Source organism: Plodia interpunctella, chromosome 3, assembly GCF_027563975.2.
Source record: "Plodia interpunctella isolate USDA-ARS_2022_Savannah chromosome 3, ilPloInte3.2, whole genome shotgun sequence".
NCBI lineage: Eukaryota > Metazoa > Arthropoda > Insecta > Lepidoptera > Pyralidae > Plodia > Plodia interpunctella.
This window is the reverse complement of record NC_071296.1, coordinates 1,293,060-1,315,458: the sequence shown is the minus strand read 5'-3', so window position 1 is coordinate 1,315,458 and position 22,399 is coordinate 1,293,060. Positions and strand designations below refer to the sequence as shown.

General features: G+C 34.0%; 1 protein-coding gene across 3 annotated transcripts in view; it reads left to right on the top strand.

Annotated features, from left to right (window-relative positions):
* The window catches only part of if (inflated), a 109,115-nt gene that overhangs the window by 73,445 nt on the left and 13,271 nt on the right, over positions 1-22,399 (top strand). For 2 of the 3 annotated variants that reach the window (XM_053770153.1, XM_053770155.1), the window contains exons 4-8: positions 7,708-7,834; positions 9,015-9,076; positions 20,299-20,347; positions 20,579-20,647; positions 22,185-22,351. In XM_053770153.1, the coding sequence (XP_053626128.1) occupies positions 7,708-7,834; positions 9,015-9,076; positions 20,299-20,347; positions 20,579-20,647; positions 22,185-22,351 (474 nt within the window). The remainder of the gene's footprint in view (positions 1-7,707; positions 7,835-9,014; positions 9,077-20,298; positions 20,348-20,578; positions 20,648-22,184; positions 22,352-22,399) is intronic. The other variant, XM_053770154.1, reaches the window with a different exon arrangement.

Genomic DNA, 22,399 nt, shown 5'->3' with positions numbered 1-22,399 from the left:
AACGTTGGAAAGCGAACCTTCTGCTCCGACGCTCAACGGCCGAGGAAATAATCAGGATCTGATGAGAGAGACGTCTATTTTAAGATAAATAAAGAACCAACAGGCTCATAATGAAATACCTTCACGCACCAGGATACGCTACAAGGGGGCCACTTTTTTCATCTCTAAGAATCGCTTGCGGGCACTATCGGGCCTTGGCGGACGGACAGACGGACAGTTATACTCCGTTTATAGTAAATCCTCATTGATAACGGACGATGACCACGGGCGGAGTTGCAGAAAAAAGTTAAGCTAGTGGGGCAGAGTTACTGTAGCGGCTCAGAGCGTATCTTACGTTGATAATACTAGAACGATTGTCTATATCTGTTAGCGAGACAGTGGATTTTTATGCGTATTCTCTGGCACTTAGACAAATTCATAATTATTTATAATATATGGTTTATTTTATAAATAGCTATCATAATAACTTTAATAAGATCACCAGATAAGGGGCAAACTCAAAAAGTGCTGGCCTGATGTTGTCAAGGATGATGCGTACAATTCTGACTGAAATAAGGATTTGTAAAGTGTACGTGAAAAAGTATGAATGTCGACCTTGGGCTTGGCTATGGCTGCGAAAGTAATCGGGAAACGCTCAGATTAGATAGTAATTAAATAATCTCTGATTTGAATATGTACTTCATTAAAAAATCTAAATAATGAACTAACATTTGGCAACATTCTCTTAAAACGTCACAAAGCAGTCCCTAATTTGGCGATAATTTCTTCTCGTGTGAACTCTTAGATTAGGACAGCCAAGTTTATGGTCTGAAGAGTTCCATGTGTTTTGAATATAACGGTATTTCAGCCTATTAAGGCACACATTTAAACATTGTATTGCATCTCTTTAATATTTTGGACACGCCAAATGTGCGCAAACGGTACGTACTAACGTCATTTAGAGTGACTGTTGTGTTGTCACGTCCCTGTTTAACGGCTTGTCATCTGGAAAATCTATTTATAGTATTTATTAATCATCAATAGCTTTTAACTAATCACTGCCTGGCATACGTTAAACACAAATCTTATTAATTAAAACATTAAATTGTAAATAATCACTGAATAAACAATTTTCTTTGGCTTTAATAAAATTTAATTTCACATTTCCACAAATTGCATACTCAGATAAAACTTAATCATGAGGCGATATTTCTATCCTATTTTCATTTCTTACTTCTTTATTGTTATCTTACAATGCAAGCGATCAAATCTATCTTCACTCTCTAGCGAACAATGTTGCGATATCTCGGACACTTAAAATCGATTACTCGTCGATGCACAGGATATTTTAAGTGGAATGCGATGTTCACACATCGGCCGCGATTTATGTTTGATGTTCATGATATTTACGATGAAGCCGAGTGCTTGAATACTGCTGGCTTCTTGGCGGCTGATTCTCATGTGTGGGAGATGTCAGGATTGGCTAGGTGATGCTTGCGTCTTTCTTTATAAACTTTATTGCACAAAATTATACAATTTATTAAAATGGTGGACTGTACAGTGCACCAACTGGCATTCTCTATCACTAGCAAGGCGGTGCGATAAAGTTATATAAATAAATTATAAAAACAAAGTCTTTTTAAAAGAACGTTTTCAGCTTCCACTATTATTGGTTGCTATATTGTTAAAAGTATTTATTTGCTAGTAAAGATGGCATAGTACTCCCAGTCTACAAAGGGTTAATTAATGAACAATTTAGCGCCACAAAAATCACTTCTAAATGACATCAATTAAACATTCACGTTCCGTAATAAAAGTGTGGAATGTAGAGCATCTTCACATTACAAATAATTAAATATTTAAATGAGCTGTTATCAATGTTGACATTGTAATTCATGAAAGTCTACAATTTTTTTTAAATTCAAATTCTATTACGAACAACAACTCAATTGATAAGAATATATCTATAGAGTGATAATTTTTATTATGGAAAATCATCAAGATATATTTCAAAGGCAACCCTGGATTGGAATCTGGCCTCGATAGGTAATGCGCAAACATTGTATAAACGTTAGAGGAACAAAAAGCGAAACAACCGGTGTGAATGCAGTTAATTTTCCCGAAGGGCTTTTTAGGACAAGGGCAGAAAAACCCGGCGGAGTAGGCGACCAACGGCTCGCTTCGATCCCTGAGACGTGAATGAGAGTACGGACTGGTACTTATGGGATTTAAAGGCTTCGATTCATAACAGGTGATAAAAAAGATACAAGAATAAAATTACGAAAAATATTGTGGGAGTTGCAAATTAGTGGAACACTTGATGGCTCTTCAATAAACTATTTTAACTATTGGGTTATCCAAATAATATCTTTGATGTTAATGTACAATAAATTATATCATCATTCATTCATTCATTCGTTCATTCATTTACATTGATAACCTAAAGAACGTATTTGATTGCTTGCTCTATCGAATATATAGTCGAATGAGAATTTTGACATCATCATAAATACAAACCGTAAATACGTAGCTATTCTATAATTCACGCCATCATTTTCAAGACTATTTGATACCAAAAGCAATTGCCTACAATTTACCTAACAGAGGAACAAGACAAAACTAATTTCTAATGACACAAAAACTGACAGACAGACACGCATTGTGCCGGTGTCAACTGGGTTACACATTGTAGGGAAATGAGGTCCACGACCTTGTAAATCATCTCTTACAACCATTAAACATTCGAATTTTACACAACTATTGGTTTTGGTTATATGGAGTGACATTTCTCGACGACTTAGTTTAATTACAAGAACGTGCAAATTTGCATAAATGCTCCCAAAAAACGTGTCATGAAATTGTGATAAAGTTTGCAAATATGATAAAAACTTGTATATAAGATCTGCCATTTGCCATAGTATCTGTTAGGAATCTGGCGTTTCCTAGAAATCGAAATTGTGAATTGAAATTGTGAATTATGTATTATATACGTACATACGTCATTCGTATAACGTTCTTGTTTCTAGGAGAATATAAGTTTCACAGAAAGGCGTTTTAAAATCTTCTGTAATTTCTAAAATTATTCATTTGTCGACCATACCGAAACAGGAATCAATGAAATATAGATCATTAAAGAGAATTGCTCTTTTATTTATTTATTTATTTATTTAGGTACATCAACAAGTTACATGAACAAAACTTACAAGTAACATTCAACTTATGTGCTAGCATGCAACCCAATTACAGGTGGACACAAGTCTCAAGTAAACAGGCGAGTGTTCGTTATTATTCTGATTACAATATTACAATATAGTAACTCTTTGCTACATAGATGTTTATAGGGCCACGTCAAATCGTAGGTATCATTTTAAAATGTATTCTGACAAATATTACGACGATTTAAGATCTCAATGATTGTTATCACAGCGTATCTCAAACATTAAGCAATAAAATAAGTCATATACAAAACAAAATCAAAACAAACTTTATGATAACAACATCCTCGGTTCCACGAAGGCAGAAATAGAATTCTGGAAATATTTGTGATGTTTGTAACGTGAATCCTGTTGGAGATGTATCTAAGTCTTTATTTTAATATGTCTAGCAGATGAATATAACAAGTTTTCTATATAAGTAGATACGTTATATTTAAAACTGCAAAGAAAAAAATTACGAACAGGAAAAAAAAACAGTAATATTCAGCTTTGAATTTTTTTTTATTTTTGTAACTTTACTGCTTAAACAAAATTACAAATATTGTGTTAAAAAGTTCGATTTAACACCAAAATGACATTTCTGCCAGTCAACCATTAGATCAAATAGTGATATCAAGTGGTGGTGGAATACTCAAGCGAAGAGAATTATATTTTGGATTCAAAATAAGTTTTGAAAATAATATTGAAATGATAAAGTTCTAGAATCGTGCGGGTTGCCCGAGATGTTTGTAAACTCTTTATTGCACGAAGAAAAGAAGATTATGATGTTTTTTGAAAGAGATTCTCCATTCTCTCGACAGTGTGGAGCCGGCATAATGAAAACATATAACAAATTTTGTCGTCTCTGTGTGTGACCTTAAGTGTTATCGTTAGGTCTAATAGTATTTTAAACATTGTATTTTGTGCAATAAGTTCAACATTATTAAAAGATTCAACTCACGTTTGATTTCAAACGACTGTTGGAAGATTTATCTATCCAAATAGGACATTGGTATATCCTGGTTAATCTCAGCCGAAATTAAACGTAAACAGTGACGCGTGCGCAGTTATATTAACTTGGGGTGAAGCGACATCTGGTGGCGACTCGAGTTTTATTATCTTTTCGTCGGATGGTTTTGTTTACAAGAATTAATGTTTATCGAAATTACTGTTTTATAAGTATGTAGTTATAGAATTAACTATGTTTTTATGCAGAGATACTGAGCACAGAACTGGCTACACTTATGATAAATGACACGAAATAGAATACATATTAATATGTATGTATGTTACGTTTTTTTCACCTAGTTTTAGTTGGTCTCAGGTGTAGCTTGTTTATATTTGTCTACACCAAGCTGCACTTCGGAGTTTAAACGTAACATTATGTATACTTTTATAGTCATACTAATATTAATAGACGTGATAATGTGTTTATTTGTTTATACCTCTTTCACGTCAGAACGGAGCATTGCATTGATATAATTTTTGGCTGTGAAATAGATGGCGATCTGGACTGTGACATAGTCTACTTTTTGCGAGCGGAGCCACAAGCTATAGCTAGTCTATTAATATATTTTTACACCACTACCTATTAAATTACACTTGTTTTCTTGTTATTGTCTTATTTTATTAGCTTATTTCCTTTTATTTTGAAAATAAACATGTTGATTCAGGTCTCGGCCTTGTTTGATATCTCCAGAGCTCCTACATGTTTTATTGTAAGTTGTTAACACTATATACCTATTTGTATATAATACAAACGTGTCTTAAGTATTCATAGATAATTTGTATTGTATTGTAATTGCATTTGATTCAGCAAGTTTCAATATAACCTATCGTTTGGCGTCCCATCTGTAACGAGGTCAGCACAACCGCGCTGTCCCTTTATTGCCCATTAAAGTTCAGTCGTAAAGAGCGAACAAACAAGCTAATAATATAGAACGGCTTTCTTATGACACCACCGGCGCTGTAACACGTCGAATTAGCTTTTTTTAGTGGATTGTGAAAAACGAAACTTGCGTTTGCGCAAGACAAGGGGCATTCTAATGCAGATTTGGATAAAAAATGATGATCATTACCAATATTTAATTTTCACATTGCCAAATATGAAAGTTTAGGTCCGAGTTTGGTGGCTAATATCAAAAGTGAATAATGACTAAGTATCATCTTGATTCGATTTAATGTGGATGGCTGAGATGATGAGCAAGCTTAGGGTATGTTACACCAGGCAACATGTGCAGGTCAAAGTTAACGTCAAAGTAGACTGGGTGCAACTCTTTCTTTAATTTATAATTTGATATGTGATAGTGATTCCATAGTGACGTCACTATTTCGGAGTTAAAAAGCATTCATAATATGCTCGATTGAATAATTTTAGATGATTATTTAAAATATATATATTTAACAAAATTCTTGATTGAATAATTGTTGATAATTATTAAAAATAAAATAGATCGCAATATAGCCACTAGTTAAGATAGCCACAGCTACTGGTGGTCATGAACTTTATCCATGAGGATACGACTATGAAGAAGATCGCTGAAAACAATACTTGAAGTTTAATACATACAACATTAATTTTCAAATCTCTCTCAAATAAATTGGAATCAATCTAACGATGAATCAGACCAGCTGCGGTCATCTGTTTACGACACTGCGGTAAGGTGTTGTAAACGAACGGACGGCTGTAAAATGTATCGATGCATCGTGATTTTAACGATCTGTTTTATTTGTGCAGCCGAGTGCAGTGATCTAAAATCGCTTTGATAACTTGCATATTTGCATTTGCCAAATTAGATACATAATCGGTATTAATTTGGGCATGATTATTGTAGTCATTATGGAAATACCTAGCAAAATTTTCCAGGATGGTTACTGACATGCTCTATCAACAATTTGAATGAAGGTATAATATAGTCAACCAATAAAATAAATAAGGTACTTATCTACATATTATGAAAGAAACAATACAGACAACAAAAAATTTAAACTATTAATCTAGTAGGTATTACAGATCAGATTTACTTTTAGTGAAATACGAATGAAGTATAAGTATTATTAAAAACTATAGTATGTATGTAGTATTATCTATATAATATATAATAAATAATATTTTTTCAGCGAGTAATTTCGAAAATAGAACTTCAGTTTATGCGCATCGCCATAAGACGTATGACCATAAGGACATCAATGGACTGGCTGGACATAAAGCACCGCAGTAAATCCCGCTTATTGCGGCGAATGGACCCGTGAATCACCAGTGTTCGTCATACTGTGAATCACAGTATGAGTGCAAGCGAATTCACAAAATACGTGATTTTAAATAGAATTTGAAAGACTACGTCACCTTTATAGTAATATTTTTTTCTTTTTTTTTCTATGTCTTTACGTAGTTTTGGCGACGAAAAGCTCCATAGAAACATAGTGTTCAGCTTAGTCAGAAGGTTTATGTAGAAATCATAATTTACAATGTAGTAGATATTGAAGAACAAAAAACTAGATCACCGCATCGGTTCACTCGTTTGGGATAATGGCATAGAAATACATACAGATATATACAGACAGACAGACAGACACGTAAAACTTATAATAACCCTTTGGTTGGCGGTTAAGAATTTAGTTTCATTTGTCTATGTATGTCGGTTTATATGTTATTTTTAACGTTGAAACGCTTGATACTTTTAATTTTTGATCAGGTAAGTACCTAAAAATTGTAATGTCTATGGAGATACGTAGCTAACAAAATTTTAGAAATCTAAAATCTCGATCTTACCTGGAGCAAGCAGAGACGAGGTCTGAGATGTTACACGGAAGATCAAAAGATTTCTCGGTTTGATTCAGAACTTCTGTCGATCCTCTTATTGTTTCGTTACTACAGTGTTCTTTGAACATGAAAGTGAACACATTGGTATAAAAGCAATCTGAAACTGCCACATTGATTTCCAATTTGGTTCCACCGAAGATCGGAAATTGCGTAACTCCAGCAATTGACACGGTGCAAACCGCGTCCCACTTCTGATACCGAAATAGCCCCAGCTGTGGGCGCCGGCTGATGGAAACGCCAGATCTGGGTCGGCTTTTGAAGAATCGAGGGTAGTTGCTATGATGGGTTATTGGCATGCTCCATCATTACATCTGAATGATGTAATGATGGAGAAATATTATGTAAACGATATAATATGCTACTATTTTGGGAAGTTATTGCGAGACGTAGAATTCATCACTATTCAATTAGATATGACAATGAGGTTATGGCATCACAAAGTTCCAGGTGTTCACTGATACATAGAGGGCTTGTATATAGTAAAAGATATACCTACTTGTATATAACATTAGCGGCTTCGCTTGGGTAAAACCATAATAAAAAAGTAACCTATATTACTCTTGAAGGTTGCGTCTATCTCTGTGCCAAATTTCGTTTAAATCAACCGAGCGGTTTAGCTATGAAAACTGACAGAAAGACAGACAGTCAGGATTTCTTATGTATAATATTAGTATGGATAGTATGTATTAATTTGCCACTTGTTCGTTCCAGGCGTGTGCCCCCCGCTTCGTGTCCTACGTGACGGCGAAGCTGAACCAGCGCGACCCCGTGGGCACCTGCTTCGTGGCCAAGACCCTGGACGCCAAGGACGTCGACGAGATCTCCCCCTGTCGGACCAGTGAGTTCCTCATTTCTCTTTCCTCATTCCCGAGAAGAGTTACAGTAGGACAAGGATGGAGAAAACTCTTGAATGGTGACAAAAAAATTACATTTTATTATTTCCTGTTTTTTGTCGTAATTATTTTTTCCTATTTTTATTAAAAACGTTTTGTATCATATTTTGGATATGCTCTTTATGCAACAGCAGTGGTGCCCTCGTCGGGTTAAATCTCATCATCTGGTATACCCCATACAATAAACTGAGTATTTGCGAGGCAAAATATTAAAATTTGTTTTGCCATTAAAAAGAGCTAGTGGAAACGCAATTAATAAATGGATTTTCTTGGATCAAAGTTAAGAATTATTCTAGTCAGGTTTTTAAGGCAAAAAAACGATCGAAATGTGCCCCTTAATGATGCATCCATTAACAATCATCAGGTGGCTATTACATGTCTACAAATAATTTTTAAAATTTTGATATAATGGATAGTAGCCCTAAAGTAAAGGTTACTCTCGCCCTTCACAAACTAATTTCCTCCGGTAATGCGACTTGTGACGGCGTGACTTGCGCTAAACCCAACCATGAAACCAAGCTATTCTATACGAGTATTTCGAGAATATTTTATTCTTGCATTACATAAGCATTTTTACAAATTCAGTACATAAAGTAGAACAGACAATTTATACATGATAAATTGTCTGATAAAGTGATTACACTGAAAATGGTAAAAACAAAAAAATCTAAGTAAAATAATGCGGAGTAAAGTTAATAAATGTGCACATTGTAATGTTGTGTGCTTTGTTTAGGCCATCGAATTGTGGACGAGGGTGAGTAAGAAGCAGTAATTTTAGCTGTCGATGTCTTACTAATGTGCACTGTGTATATACTCACCTTTTTAAATTTCGAACTTATACTTATAATTTTTTTCTTTCAATTTATTAGACTAAACTTTAATTTTTTTTAAAGCGGCCGATAAAAACGAACTGGCCACTTAACTTTCTTTTTTCCAATATTTTTTAACTGTTGGTTTTGACACTAATAGAACTAGAAAGTCTTTTGTTTTTTATTTCAAAAGTTACGTGTATGTATCAGTGCAATTATTTTTATTATTAAATAACAATAATAAGTTAACCATTAGTTCTATAAAATAGTGTATATGTGTTTGTTATAATGTTTATTTTATTTTTGTACGTTACAGGCAGTCACGGGCAGCGAAAATCGGGGGTTTGTCAGGCAGGATTTTCGGCTGCTGTTGCAAAGGTAAGTCCTTTTTGTATATGTTTAACATATTACAGTTCCACTACAAAAGACACCTAAAATCATTCAATTTGTGTTGTGTGTCAAACGTAGTAACATTCTGAAGTTTTTATTATTTTTTTACGACAACATGCATAAAAATCATCATAGCTGGGTCACAAAGTTTTGTTATGGATAAAGATTATATGGGTCCAATTTTCACTCGTATTGGTAGGTTATAGTGACTGGAAATATAAGTAGAGCCTGATACCTGGAGAGAAATACATTTTTGGTCACCCATCTAAAGACGGATCATTGCGAGTGGCTTACCCGCCCTATTGAGTTCCTATTAAATATCCTTTTAATAGATTTAATACAGAGTTTAACCTATTAACCGCTTGGCATTTTATCAGCTGTCGTGCCCCCAGCGCCCAGCTTAGTACAACAGAAAAAAATACCTACTACAAAGAGGGTTGTATGTAATTTACCTATTTAAATATCGATATAGATTATTTTCTTATTTTCAAAAGAATTTAATAAAACTATGTAGAACTATTGTAAAGAAATATTTATTAGTAATTAATTTATTTGTTGTTCTCTGAATAAGTCAATATTAAGAGAACTGCTTTGATGTACATATTTTTTACATGTTACTCTTTGAAGAATGTCCCGACACTAGTGTCGGATTTTTCCGACGCGGGCGTTTGGCACCTATGCGTGCCTATGCCTAAGAGAATATTATCAGTTATTTCACCTAACTTCTTACTTAATTTTATGGCTTTTTAATACGAGCCAAAAGTGTACGACATTACAAATGATTGCTTTATGTAATATATTTTCATATATTAACAAGTTTAAGACAATATAAAACATGACGAGTCGGAAAAGCCACTAAAAACAAACACAGCTATTTTGTCGCATATATACGACCTAGGCGAAATGGACACGATAACATTGGTCGGATTAATCCCACTCTGGCGGTGAAAGGGTTAATATAAATTTGTCAAAAAAGGATATTATACGTATCTTACTTCGCAGGTGGTCTTGCACTTCAATCAAGATCATCGCGCGTCAATTAACAGCTGTGGCTTACATCAAAATGACAGTCATCATTACGTCAGCCGCGCTCATTAGCATTCAGAAATTGTTAAATTTCACTCGCTTTTTGTATATCTGCCTTCTGAAGGGTGATTAAATGAAATTACGGTGGTTTGAAATGTGGTTCTGTCAGAATTATGAGTGTAATTTGCAGTCTGCTAAATTTTTAGCTCTCGAGACATGATAAGGGATACATTTTACGTTTATGATAGAAAAAGGAATGTCGATTGAATGCGGACCATAGATAGGATACGGTTCCATTTACAAAGATATATGATTTTATGTAGGATGATGGATTTTCTACAAAAAATATCTAGGAATCTACTAACAAAAAATAGATAAATGATTTCAAATGTATCTTTTTTATTATTTTTATGTATTTTTAAAAATACAGAACACTATTTTAGCGTATTCAAATTTAATTTCAACATTGAAGATCGTGCCACGATCTATTGCAGTTGGAGTTCATTCTTTGACATTGCAACCTTCACGACAGTAGCTCCGGAAATACACTCCCAACGTGACGTCCAATGTGAACACTACTTACATCGAAAAACGGTCTAGTCCATGTAAAACATCGTGATTTTACAATCGTGGGAATGGCATTATTCTCCTCTGAATTATCATTGGATCGTCGTCGCACGTGACAAGACTGCTCCCGCGCCTTATGAATTATTAAAACTTTTATTGTTCCCCGCAAAAAAAGGAACAAAAATGGCGGGCCATTCCTATTTCGAAAATAGTACGCTGTATCGGGTTATTGCAGTTTTATTGTGTATCTGTATTTGGTGGACAATTGGCGTTTTTAGTGGCCAGCATTTTACGGTTAAGAACACTTCGTTTTATTTTTAATTTGAAAATTGGTAGCAAGCCTATATTAAAGAAAAAATTACATATTTTATGTATATTCGCGTCTACTCTTATTAGATTTTTTTATATAAGGATATATCGTAATTAGTTTTATTTTATTACTTAAAATTTCATCCAAAAGCGTTAGTTTTTAAGTGACTACTAAGCCAATGTATTTTTGAAACTTTTTTTCTAGTTATGTGGCTTGGGGCAATTTTATTAGTTTATATATATAGTATAGTTGGAAAATATTCCATAAAACTAATTAATTTGTCCCAAGCTACAAAAATAAATTAGGCTTCAAACAAATATTCTTTCGATAAAGTTATCGTATTTATTGTCATAATAACGGTTGATAAAGATAAGTGAATCACTAACCACATTCTAACCCCTAATCAAGCGATTTAAATTCATCCGGCACCCTTGAGGGGTCGTTCTGACCCTCAATATTTATTACCTCTATCTCCAAACGGCAGTAAAGATGACAAGTAGCAGCATTACAGTGGCGATATAATGGCACAGATAAAAAAAGGGCTGGTCACACTTTCATTAGGGTGCCTTTTGCTAAATAAATAATTGTCGTGGAGATTACATTTTCTTATCATTGCCAGAGAATTTTGGACGCGATAGTTTGTGAGAATTGATGAATGTTTGTTTCATGCATTAATACTGTACAGTTTTCGATGAAATGCAAGCACCCAGGTAAAGAAAAATATATAAATAGTGCTAGGATTATTTTGAAAATAAGTTCCACTAGGGCGCAACTGTTCGAAAACAAGAATATATTTACCTACAATAATAGAAGAAAAGTGACTGATCAACTGACGGACAAAAACTTTAACGTACTTGCTAGTTAAAGTATATTCTATTTAAAAATCTTTAGTCCATTTTTTCATAAATTTTTTACGATCTGCGCAACAGTAAAATAAGCTAACTACACTACTACTACTACTAAAGCTATACGTTTGCAAGCTAAAATTCTCAATTCCACAATATCAGTGTGCCAAAACTGCTTAGTATTCCCGGCACATCCAGTCTCGTGTTACAGTACAGCATCCTTTATTTTATCGGCCGAGTAGACTTCTCTATTCGCAGAACGATGCTATCAGCTGAACTAGATCGCTGATAAACTTCCCAGTAACTGCCATAAAAAAAAATGTTTATAAAACAAGACAGTTTTTGTTTCTAAACAGAAATTAAAGAATGGCTAAAATCCAGTGAAGGAAACCTGCTCACTATTTGACAGTTTAAAGTCACTATAGTGTGTATGTGATTACTTGCACTTGTGAAAGTTATGTCAGATGCCTTTAGGCGACTTGAATTAAATCTGACACCAGTGTTAGCAATTAACATACGAAAGATGCATCGTGCACTAATGATGCATCATGAAACATCGAAAAGGTTACGTTGTGTCCATTTTTATATTTATGTCTATCGGACTGCCCAATTTTATACATAACTGTGGAACGTCCAATCTCTTTCTCCTCTCACTTGAGCATTTTCCAGGTAGCTTCCTCAGCCGTTGAGCGTCGGAGCACTGTTTTTCCTCCACTGTGGAATGTAATCCATTTATTTCAGTACTCAATATATTCACATTACTAATGCTTTGTCGTTTACCAAACATATTTTTTAAGATCGCCAAAACGATATAACAATTCTATATTAATCTAGTTACAATCATTTGCAGTAATTTTTAATAAGTAGAATTACTTATTTATGTATGGAAGTCTGCCATTCCTTTCACACAGGATACAAGCAAAACTCATGCCCATTCACACCTCCAGTCCATCATTTCGATACGGATCTAACGCAGCAAATTCCTTGCCTTGTTCGTTACAACTGGCACAGGCCATCGATCGTATCTCGATCATTAAGAACCCCACAAAGACCCCTGCTTGGCACATGACGGAGATGGCAAAGGTTTGACCAAAGGGCTTTGTAATTGTCCAGTGGTCCTACGGTTAGGAGTCCTTTATTACCAGGGAGGGTTGATGGCACGGGGCCAATAGTAAAATTTCAGCTGAATCTTTAATTTTTTGACTGGTTTTTTTTACTGTCCAGAGTCTATGACCGATTAAGTCGTGCACGGTAAATAATATCAATCTTTATTTAAAACGCTAGCAGCTAATTAAGCTGGTGAGTGTCTTTTGAAGGTTTTTCGAAACTTTCTGTCTTCTTTCGTGTTGTTTGACGACCTCGGTATCGCAGTGGTAAAGTGCTTGCCTCTGAACCGAGAGGTCCCGAGTTCGATCCCCGGTTTTCGGAAAATGATCTTTTTCTGATTGGCCCGCGTCTTGGATGTTTATGTATATATGTATTTGTTATAAAATTTAGTATCGTTGGATTAGTATCCCATAACACAAGTCTCGATCGAACTTACTTTGGGGCTAGCTCAATCTGTGTGCCTTGTCCTAATATATTTATTTATTTATCTGTCTGATTAAATATTACATCGTAACTCGTGTATACATACAGTTAATAATAGCCTGCACTAGCTATTCTATTTTAATTTACAACTGTTTAACTTGTTCTCGTGGTAGAGGATATGTTTTGACATGACTTGATATGTCATGTCAAAAATCTTCAGGCGACAAAAATCTGACATCGCAATATAACATCACACCTGATGTCTTTTAACACACTTCAAAAGAAATAGTCCTTTTTGATCCTATCAGGATGAAGCTGGTCGTTTCAGTACCTTTTTATTCCAACACTGTCAGCCAACATATTCACAGCCATCAGTCGAATCACAATTTAGGTGCAATTGCTATTCAGTCGCTCATCGGTTTACCATTACCATTGCTTCGTCTTTCTCTGAATCAGGATTTATTATGATTCTATTCACTTGGAAAGTTCTGCATTAGTTTTATGTTGTTGCTTTCAATATTTTATTAGTATTTATTACATTATAATATATTCTTTATGATTCTATTCATTGGGATACTATGTGCTATTTGTTCTCGAATAATTTATCGATTGAATATTTATTTCTATTCATTTCTTTCATTTTACCAGTGTTTACATTATTTTCTTTGATATTAGCTTTATTGTTGACGTACCAAACGAATGCCATTGAGATTTTATTTGTTTCATGAACAAATTCAGTTGTTAACAGTTCTTTTTCTTTTATAACATTTAAGTCCGCGCCGGTTCCCAAATTCCTCATTGTCCTGGCGTATGTAAAGCAAAATTCTTTGACATTGTGCTACATTGTCTTACAAAGATGGTTGCTGCCGTAAGCGGCTGCCATTTGCAGACAATGGTGGCGGGAAAGCGCAAGCGCACGTCGCAGAATAACGAAAATGCAAAAGATGATCATTAATGAATTACATATTTAACACTATCGTCTTGAAATGACAAAAGTAAAAGCACAATTCAACATAAAATAATGAAGGATGTGATATTGGAGGTAGATTTGGCTGGTAAAAATAAAAATCCAGGAGCTACGGAGAAACGTGACCGTTTATTTGAGGGAGAACGAACAAGAGAGTTGGATATAGATAATGTTGCCGTAACCAAAAATAAAATATAAAAAAAAAACAAATACTTTTTAATGTTGGTGTAAACCAACACATATATTCCGGAGTAGATAGAATGGTGTGGTTGTGGAAATGGTCAAAAAATTCTCGTCAACTACTTATATGTGATGTTTAGACTAGAAAATTTGAAAAGATATGCTTTGACAGGGCTAAATGTTCACACCGAACGGCAATTCATCCACTTCAATTAACCTTTTCACGTATTAAGTTTTCTATATAATCATTTTGAGTTTTTCCTTCCGTTGTATAGCTAGCTAGAGCGTCATTTTCATTCGGTTTCTCTTCTACGCTCTCGTCATTCCCGACATGGCGACGCGCATTTGTCGCGCTATTTTAGGACGATTGCTTTTTCATTTCTCGATATATATCTATTGAGTTGACAGACAGCCGCTCGATTGCCTATGTTGCTATACTTGGCGCGGTTAGCGTCGACTGGGTATGACGCTATGAGTTCTGTGGGGTTTGTTTAATCCGTAAGGGATTATTTCCTTTTACGCATTAATATGTTTTATTAAATGTCGTTTTTCAATTCCCGTAACCAACTTAGGGGTGAAATGTGAAAATTCTACTTCAGATACGCTATTTAAAGAGTTTTAAACTCTGACATATGAATCAGCCAACGAGTAATTATAATAATATAAATATTATAACTATAGATCATGCTACTGTTGGGATCTGATGAAGAAAGCACGCAAACGCAGAGAGAGAAAAAGATAGATACAAGATCAGATCAAGATCAAGATCAAGATCAGATCTTATATTTAACAGATGTGGATTTGTATTTCTGTAGAAACTTGAGATGGAACCAAAAAATTAAATACGTACATCATTTTTTGATTAACCAACCACTTTATATAGAGTATAAGCATATGTATTTGGATAATATTAATAATTGGTTATTAATTCTAAATAAAATGTAGACTTAGATGGCATAGAAGAAGTTTTTAGGTGAAATGAACCATGGGAGAAATAGTTTTAGCCATATCAAATGTTTTGAGAACTGAACTACCGATGAAAGTAATAATGTCATAGTCGTTATAGTTAAAGTATAACAAGATATAACGTATTTAGAACTGGCGCAGTGAACCCATAAGAACCATACCTCTGCATGAAGATTAAGTACAGTATATCTCAGTCAACAAGGACGAGATAACCTAATTTGGAGATAACACAACAGTTGTCAAGCCCGCGATTACTAAACAAAGTAATTCGTCAGATAAACAGGATTTTGGAGTAATGAGGTATAGTAGAATTAATCAGATAGTTACCCTATATCGAACTCTATTCGATGGTAATATGCGAGAATTGCCAATGATTGTGTTCGTGTAGTAATTTTGTTAAAAACCTCGACAATTTCATTAATTTTTGGAAATCAATTTTATATGCCAGAATATTTATTGAAGAGAATTTTTATATAAATACGGTACTTACCGAAACAGTGAGACTTAGATGAAAATAACAAAGTAATATAAATATTCTTCGTAGGATCTAGAATTACTTATATATTCTTCTGTTCAAGAATTGTTCGATGAACTGGTTAGAATGCAAACTGCAGAAATGAAACTTTAACTTTCACCAAACACTCCACATTATGATTATGACTGCAATAAGGACATATTATGTCAAACAATTTATTCATTTATTCCTCACAAATAATGTAACTCGTTTATTATTTAAATTTCTTTCGTCGCTTTCGTTTCAGATTTCAGCTTTAGCTTTCTAGCTTTATAGAAAAGTTAAGAAAAATTTCATTACCTACAAATGGCAAAAATTTTAACCATGCGGGAAAACACACAGCGAAATCATTTATTGCTTAAATTAAATAATCCTCTCTCAGCCTATATAGCCGTCGCCTCATCCATATTCATACACACCGTCGCAGGCGCAGGTGTAGGCAAATCGACTGGGAATTTAAGCGCTTCCAATATGCGGTTGAATATTCAATTACTCTCAGTTGCTGGCTGTTACTTTTATTCGCTAATTTATTTTCGTCTTTACGACTCATTGAGTGTAAGGCTCAAATGGTTAGTGGAAAATTTTAGTGCGAACGTTGAAATCTATTTGCTGGTACCTATTTAGTTTAAAAACATGCAAATTATAATCATATTTGTGTGATTTGTCCTAATATATTTTATTTATATTGTCGTGTTTGAGAAAGTGTGCCGTTCGGGCGTTTGAATCTACAAATATAACTTCCCTACAACTACATCAATGTGAATGTATGAATCACGCAAAATCTACTGGGATGAAAGTTTGTACATCTACCTAAACAAATAAATAATAATAAATAAATATATTAGGACAAATGACACAGATTGAGCTAGCCCCAAAGTAAGTTAGAGACTTGTGTTATGGGATACGAACTCAACGATGCTATATTTTATAACAAATACTTATATTAGATAAACCAAGCCAAGACCCGGGCCAATCAGAAAAAAATCATTTTCCATCATGACCCGACCGGGGATCGAACCCGGGACCTCTCGGTTCAGAGGCAAGAACTTTACCACTGCGCCACCGAGGTCGTTGTCACCTCAGGTTAGGATGTAACAAATAGGGTGGTTTTTATTTTATAACACCATTGGGTTACGCTCCGGACGGTACCTAAGTAGTACAAAATAATAATAAAAAAATCCTTAGCAAATTTAGCACTAACTACCTATATATGTTGACACTATCTGTATGAATACTATAAATAGCTGTTATAAAACTGAAAGCAGACGAACATAATTTTTCATAAAATATCAACTTCAAAATATCTGATCTACTTTTTGGTAAAATAAATAATAATATCTCGATAAAACATTACAATATTTGGTTACAAGATATAAAAAAATCCCTTTTTGTTATCATAAAGATAATTTCTCAAAACAATGTTCAATATGAGATGTCTGCAGCCGTTTCGCTGTAATCTTTCTTCGGATCAATACTCCTGTAGTATATAGCTGTTGGTATTTTAGCATTCTTAGCTGTTGGTATTTTAAATGTATTGCTCGTGATTTACCAGCCCTAAATAAACAATTTTTGCCAAATACTATATATAATATATACTCAGACAAGATCCTACAATATATATACATATGGTTTATAGGCAATATAAACACCGCTAACTCTCGGCCATAGACATTGAGCTATAATAAATATGCACAGGGCGCACGCATGTCAGGCCTTATACAGCTTACAAGCACTGGGTACCATAGAGTTAACCAGACGACAACCGTAAATAGTTTAAATACAATAAATAGAACCATAAAAAGTGATCACCGCACCGCTAATATTTGTCACTCTTCTTTGTCTTATCGAGTGTGTTATTACTAACACCGGAGTCAGATTTTATTCAAGTCACCTAAGCATCAACTTCTACGGCTAACTCACGATGTTTTTCTTCATTTAAGAAAGTGGTGGTCTATGAAAACATAAGTCAGATTGGCATAGAAACTTGTGTGGCATTGAGTAGGACTCGAATCTGGAACTTTTCGATTACAGCCGGACGGTCTTAACCACTGGACCATCGCCGCTTCGCTTTAGTATTTGTAACAATAGTATATTTCCTCGTGCCAAAATGCAACGTCTGACGTTTTGCATACATATGTGTGTTATTAGGAGTGAATGGCGTGCATCGTTGCATATTCATTGCACATCGGCGCCTGACACCCCTGTCGTCACTGGTTTACATGTTAATGTGGAATATTCATTGTCTGTGTATTTGGAAATGGTGAATTGATTCTTTATACAATTTAGTCCTTAATTTGTAGGAAGCGTATACGACTACTTGCCACTAGATGTAGGTGGTCGTACAATTCATGTCAGATGCCTTTAGGCGACTTCGAAACGCCGAAATCTAAATCTAAGATCGAAGAATGAAAATATCTTATAAAAGATGCTGTGCCATGTTGTCCTCGTCTCGCATCGTTCCGATTATACGAAGTTACGTTTGCATGTCGATTTATTGAAAAATATCTACACGAACTGCATTCTGGGTTAAGCGGCAGCCAAACATCTGTTAACACTTTTTTTCACTTGTTTTTGTAAAGTTTTCGCTTATCGTCTGGTTTTGGATCAGACTCACAGACACTTAACTCGCGCGTTCACACGCGTTGATTTGTTGGGACGTCTGGTTTTTGTTTGCTGTGGTACAAGTCATACAAGGATAGATTTTAATAACTTATTTAAATTTGTCATACGGTTTCAAGAAAGATTTTATTAGCAAAAAAACTTGAGTACATTGAAACTGGCTTAGTATAGTAATTTTAAGCTTTTTTATAACCTGTTTAAGTGTCTAAAATTGTGATTTTTTATTATTTTAGATTTTTTATTTTTTCATTGCTAATCCACCTTGTGCAGTGCAGTGTAGTTTATTATATTATGAGTACAAAAAGAGTTGCTTTGTAAAAAAAAAAAACAATTGTAAATGTGTACATATTCCGCTTATAATTTGTACCAACTTCAATTCTTCGCGGTTGTCAATATTCGGGGATACGTTAACAAATTGTTGAAAACGAGTAGCACAGCAAGTGTTTTTGGTTCTGTTTTTTTGTCATATTCAGGGAAAGCTCTTATGAACTAATGAAAACATTTTTTTGTAACCATTGTCTTACAAAAATTATCAAATTGAGCAAGGATACCCATAGCAATTCAAAGAGGTAACGCAGCAACTTTTGAGCCGGGTACAATTCGGGGTGGGATTTTTGATTAATTTTATATACCTATAATAAAATAAAATTGAAATTGTTAATTTAATCAAATTACTAAAACTACCAAAAGCTTAACATAGATAAATTGAGCGTTAAAGTTTTACCATCCTTCGTCTTCTTAAAGAAATTGTAAATCAAAAAAGGATATAAATCAAAACAAGTACAGAGTGGTATTTAGAATTATTCAAATGTAAACACACATCGAAACATCGATTTATTTTTCAATCTCCGTTACACATCGATAGTCCTGTCATCGTATCATCTAAAGAATTTCGTCAGGAGGAAGTGGGAATAGAAGGACTTCACACACTTATGAAGCTATTTATCTCCTCTGCAATTAGGCCTGACTGTTGCATTACCATAAGTGGACTTATAAAAAGTGGAGATGCCTTTGTGATCAGTCGTAAAATTTGTTGAGTGCATCGGTGTTTATAAATGGGCCCATTTAAACAATCATAGACGACTTAATACATAATGTTATGTACATACCAGACAAAGGTAATCTTAGATATTCTATAGTAGATAAAGTTTAAAATATGATCATCAGTAAAAAGGTATTCATTCACAATAAAACAATAAGAACATTGAAGTTAACTAAAATAAAATAAACTAAAATATAAAAGCACTTTACCAATACATTTTATGAAGTTAGAGATCTATACTATAGAGACATTAATGTGATAGCAATCGAATTCGACACTGACACGACAATGAAACAAAATTAGTTTATATCTTCCAAGCGCCTATCCATAAAGTTTGACTCAGTGGCGTTAGTAAGGATGTCGATTTGTCCTTTGAGATATCAGACCTGGTTACTCAGATGTTAATGTCGATTTCAATTTATGTTAATGCATTTGTTCAATATTCCATTATAGAATTAAGAAGTAAACTACAAGATAGTAGAATGTTTGTGTCTAGCGTTTTTAAAATAGTATCTAGTATTAATATTAGTTGTTGTTTGCATTTCAATAGATTTATCATATTAGTCTGTTATTTCAAAAAAATAAAAAAACCGTTTGCATCCTTGTTTTTAATATAATTTATGTTTTTTTTTTATTTGTTTCAGGACGGGATGCGTTTGTTTATGGGAGCACCCGGCAGCTTCTTCTGGCAAGGTATAAAGGTTTTTTATTCACATCTGTATTCTGGTGAAGGTGTAAATGTGATGTTTTTTCAGATGTCAGAACTACTCTCGAATTGTGTGTTTTCGTGTATGTTGTTGAATGGGAAATCTCTTCACGGGATTGTACACTTAATTGAAACAATGCGAAAAATACTTTAAGAATTTTTGATCGTGGTGAACGAAAATTGTTTTTCAATATGAACTTTTTAATCCGAATCCGCAGGGCGAACGTTATCACTAGATCTTACTATGGAAGACCACTACTACTATATGCCGCCCATACCAGAAGAAGGTAACAGAGCTAACGAATCGCCAGATTGATCACATTTTAATTTCTTTAACCGACATAACATAGTCATGCCTATGTTATGTAACATCCATAACACAGGCTTATGAGCGCCTAATCGCTGCCTCTCGTTCCATCTGACCATTCGCAGTTGGTTGAATCTAATTCTTTATCATGTTCGAGATATTACTAACTGTTACAATGATTTTAATCCAAAGCTTTCTACACCGGTGCAGATTAAGCCTCGACTTATTTATAAAATATTTGCCATGCAATTTTAAAATGTTTTTTCCTCTTTATAATGGCCTAAAGACTGCTACTTACCATATGGCGGTACAAAAACTCATACTACATATTATATAAATTAGTTCACCTACTTATTGGAAAGGATATTTCAATTATATTGCATGTCAAAAACAAAGACTTGGCTTAATATTTCTAGGAATCGCAGGTATAATAAATATATTATTATGGAAAAAAACTCGAACAGGGGGAATTAATTTAAACTAAACTGTCGACTGCTATTATTGACGTCAGTGTTTAGTTCTTTCTGTCATGAAATAGAATACCAAATGCACAATAGTGATAAATGTTTTATCACTGGCCTGAATAGTAGTGGTTCATCACCCTACCCTCAAATAATTGTGAAGGATCCTACTACGGGCTTTTATCAAATACCGAAGCACCACCAAAAAGGGTATTTACCAAATTGGTTAGCTGTATTATGTTTATTAGATGTGTAAATATTAGACTATCGGTGTAACAATGCACGAAAAATCTTCTTTGTATGTAGTTATCATGGCATCCTAGTTTGTCATTTGTGTTAACTGTGTATGCATATCTAGATGATTTATTATGTCCTACTTAGATCAATAATTGTATATTTTTAGCAATCTTGTCAGATTGGTGTCAGTTAGGTATATACATATAAAATTAATATTAATTTGTCTAAGTTTTTCAAAATCTTATGCAGAAAATATGGTCGGGTAAATCAGTTTTTAACGCTTCGTCCAACAAAATATATAACATATAAATTCGTGACCATGCTTTCAACATACTTATTAACAACGGACGTTTTATTCATTGGCTTTTTAATATCTTGGTCGCTATAACATGGATTTGGTGATAAACCTTAACTTATTTCAATGGAAATGTTTGATTTGTTTTCCATTAAAACAATATCCATCCATAATACCGTTCATCGCTGGTAACCGGATTATGATTTCATAAATACAATTCATAAATGTGCTGTAATGTAAAAAATGCTGAGGAATTACATTCTATTCTATCTTTCTTGATATTGATGTAATTTATAAATGACCTCCCGAACATTATGTACATTTGTTAATAACTAATTGTAAATTATATTTGCAACAATATAAAAGTCATCTCATTTGCAAATTACTTAGAATTAGTTTACTTTCTTTAGCTGTATCTTTATGTCATTATACGAGCAATTTCATTTCAAACATGCATTATTGTCACTAAGAATAGTAGATGGCTATACTATTAACATTTAGACTAAAAAGTAATATTTTTTTAGGTCAACTTTTCTCGAGAAATTCGACGTACCTTATCGCGACTACAGAAGCCAATCCGAAGTATGACGATTCTTATATGGGCTACTCTATGACTGTCGGCGACTTCGCCGGGCCTGGAATACAGAGTGTAGCTGTAGGAGTGCCCAGGGGATCTGATCTGAAAGGACTTGTAAGTTTCGCTACATCATAATTTATTCTTATTTAATGGAATTTGCTT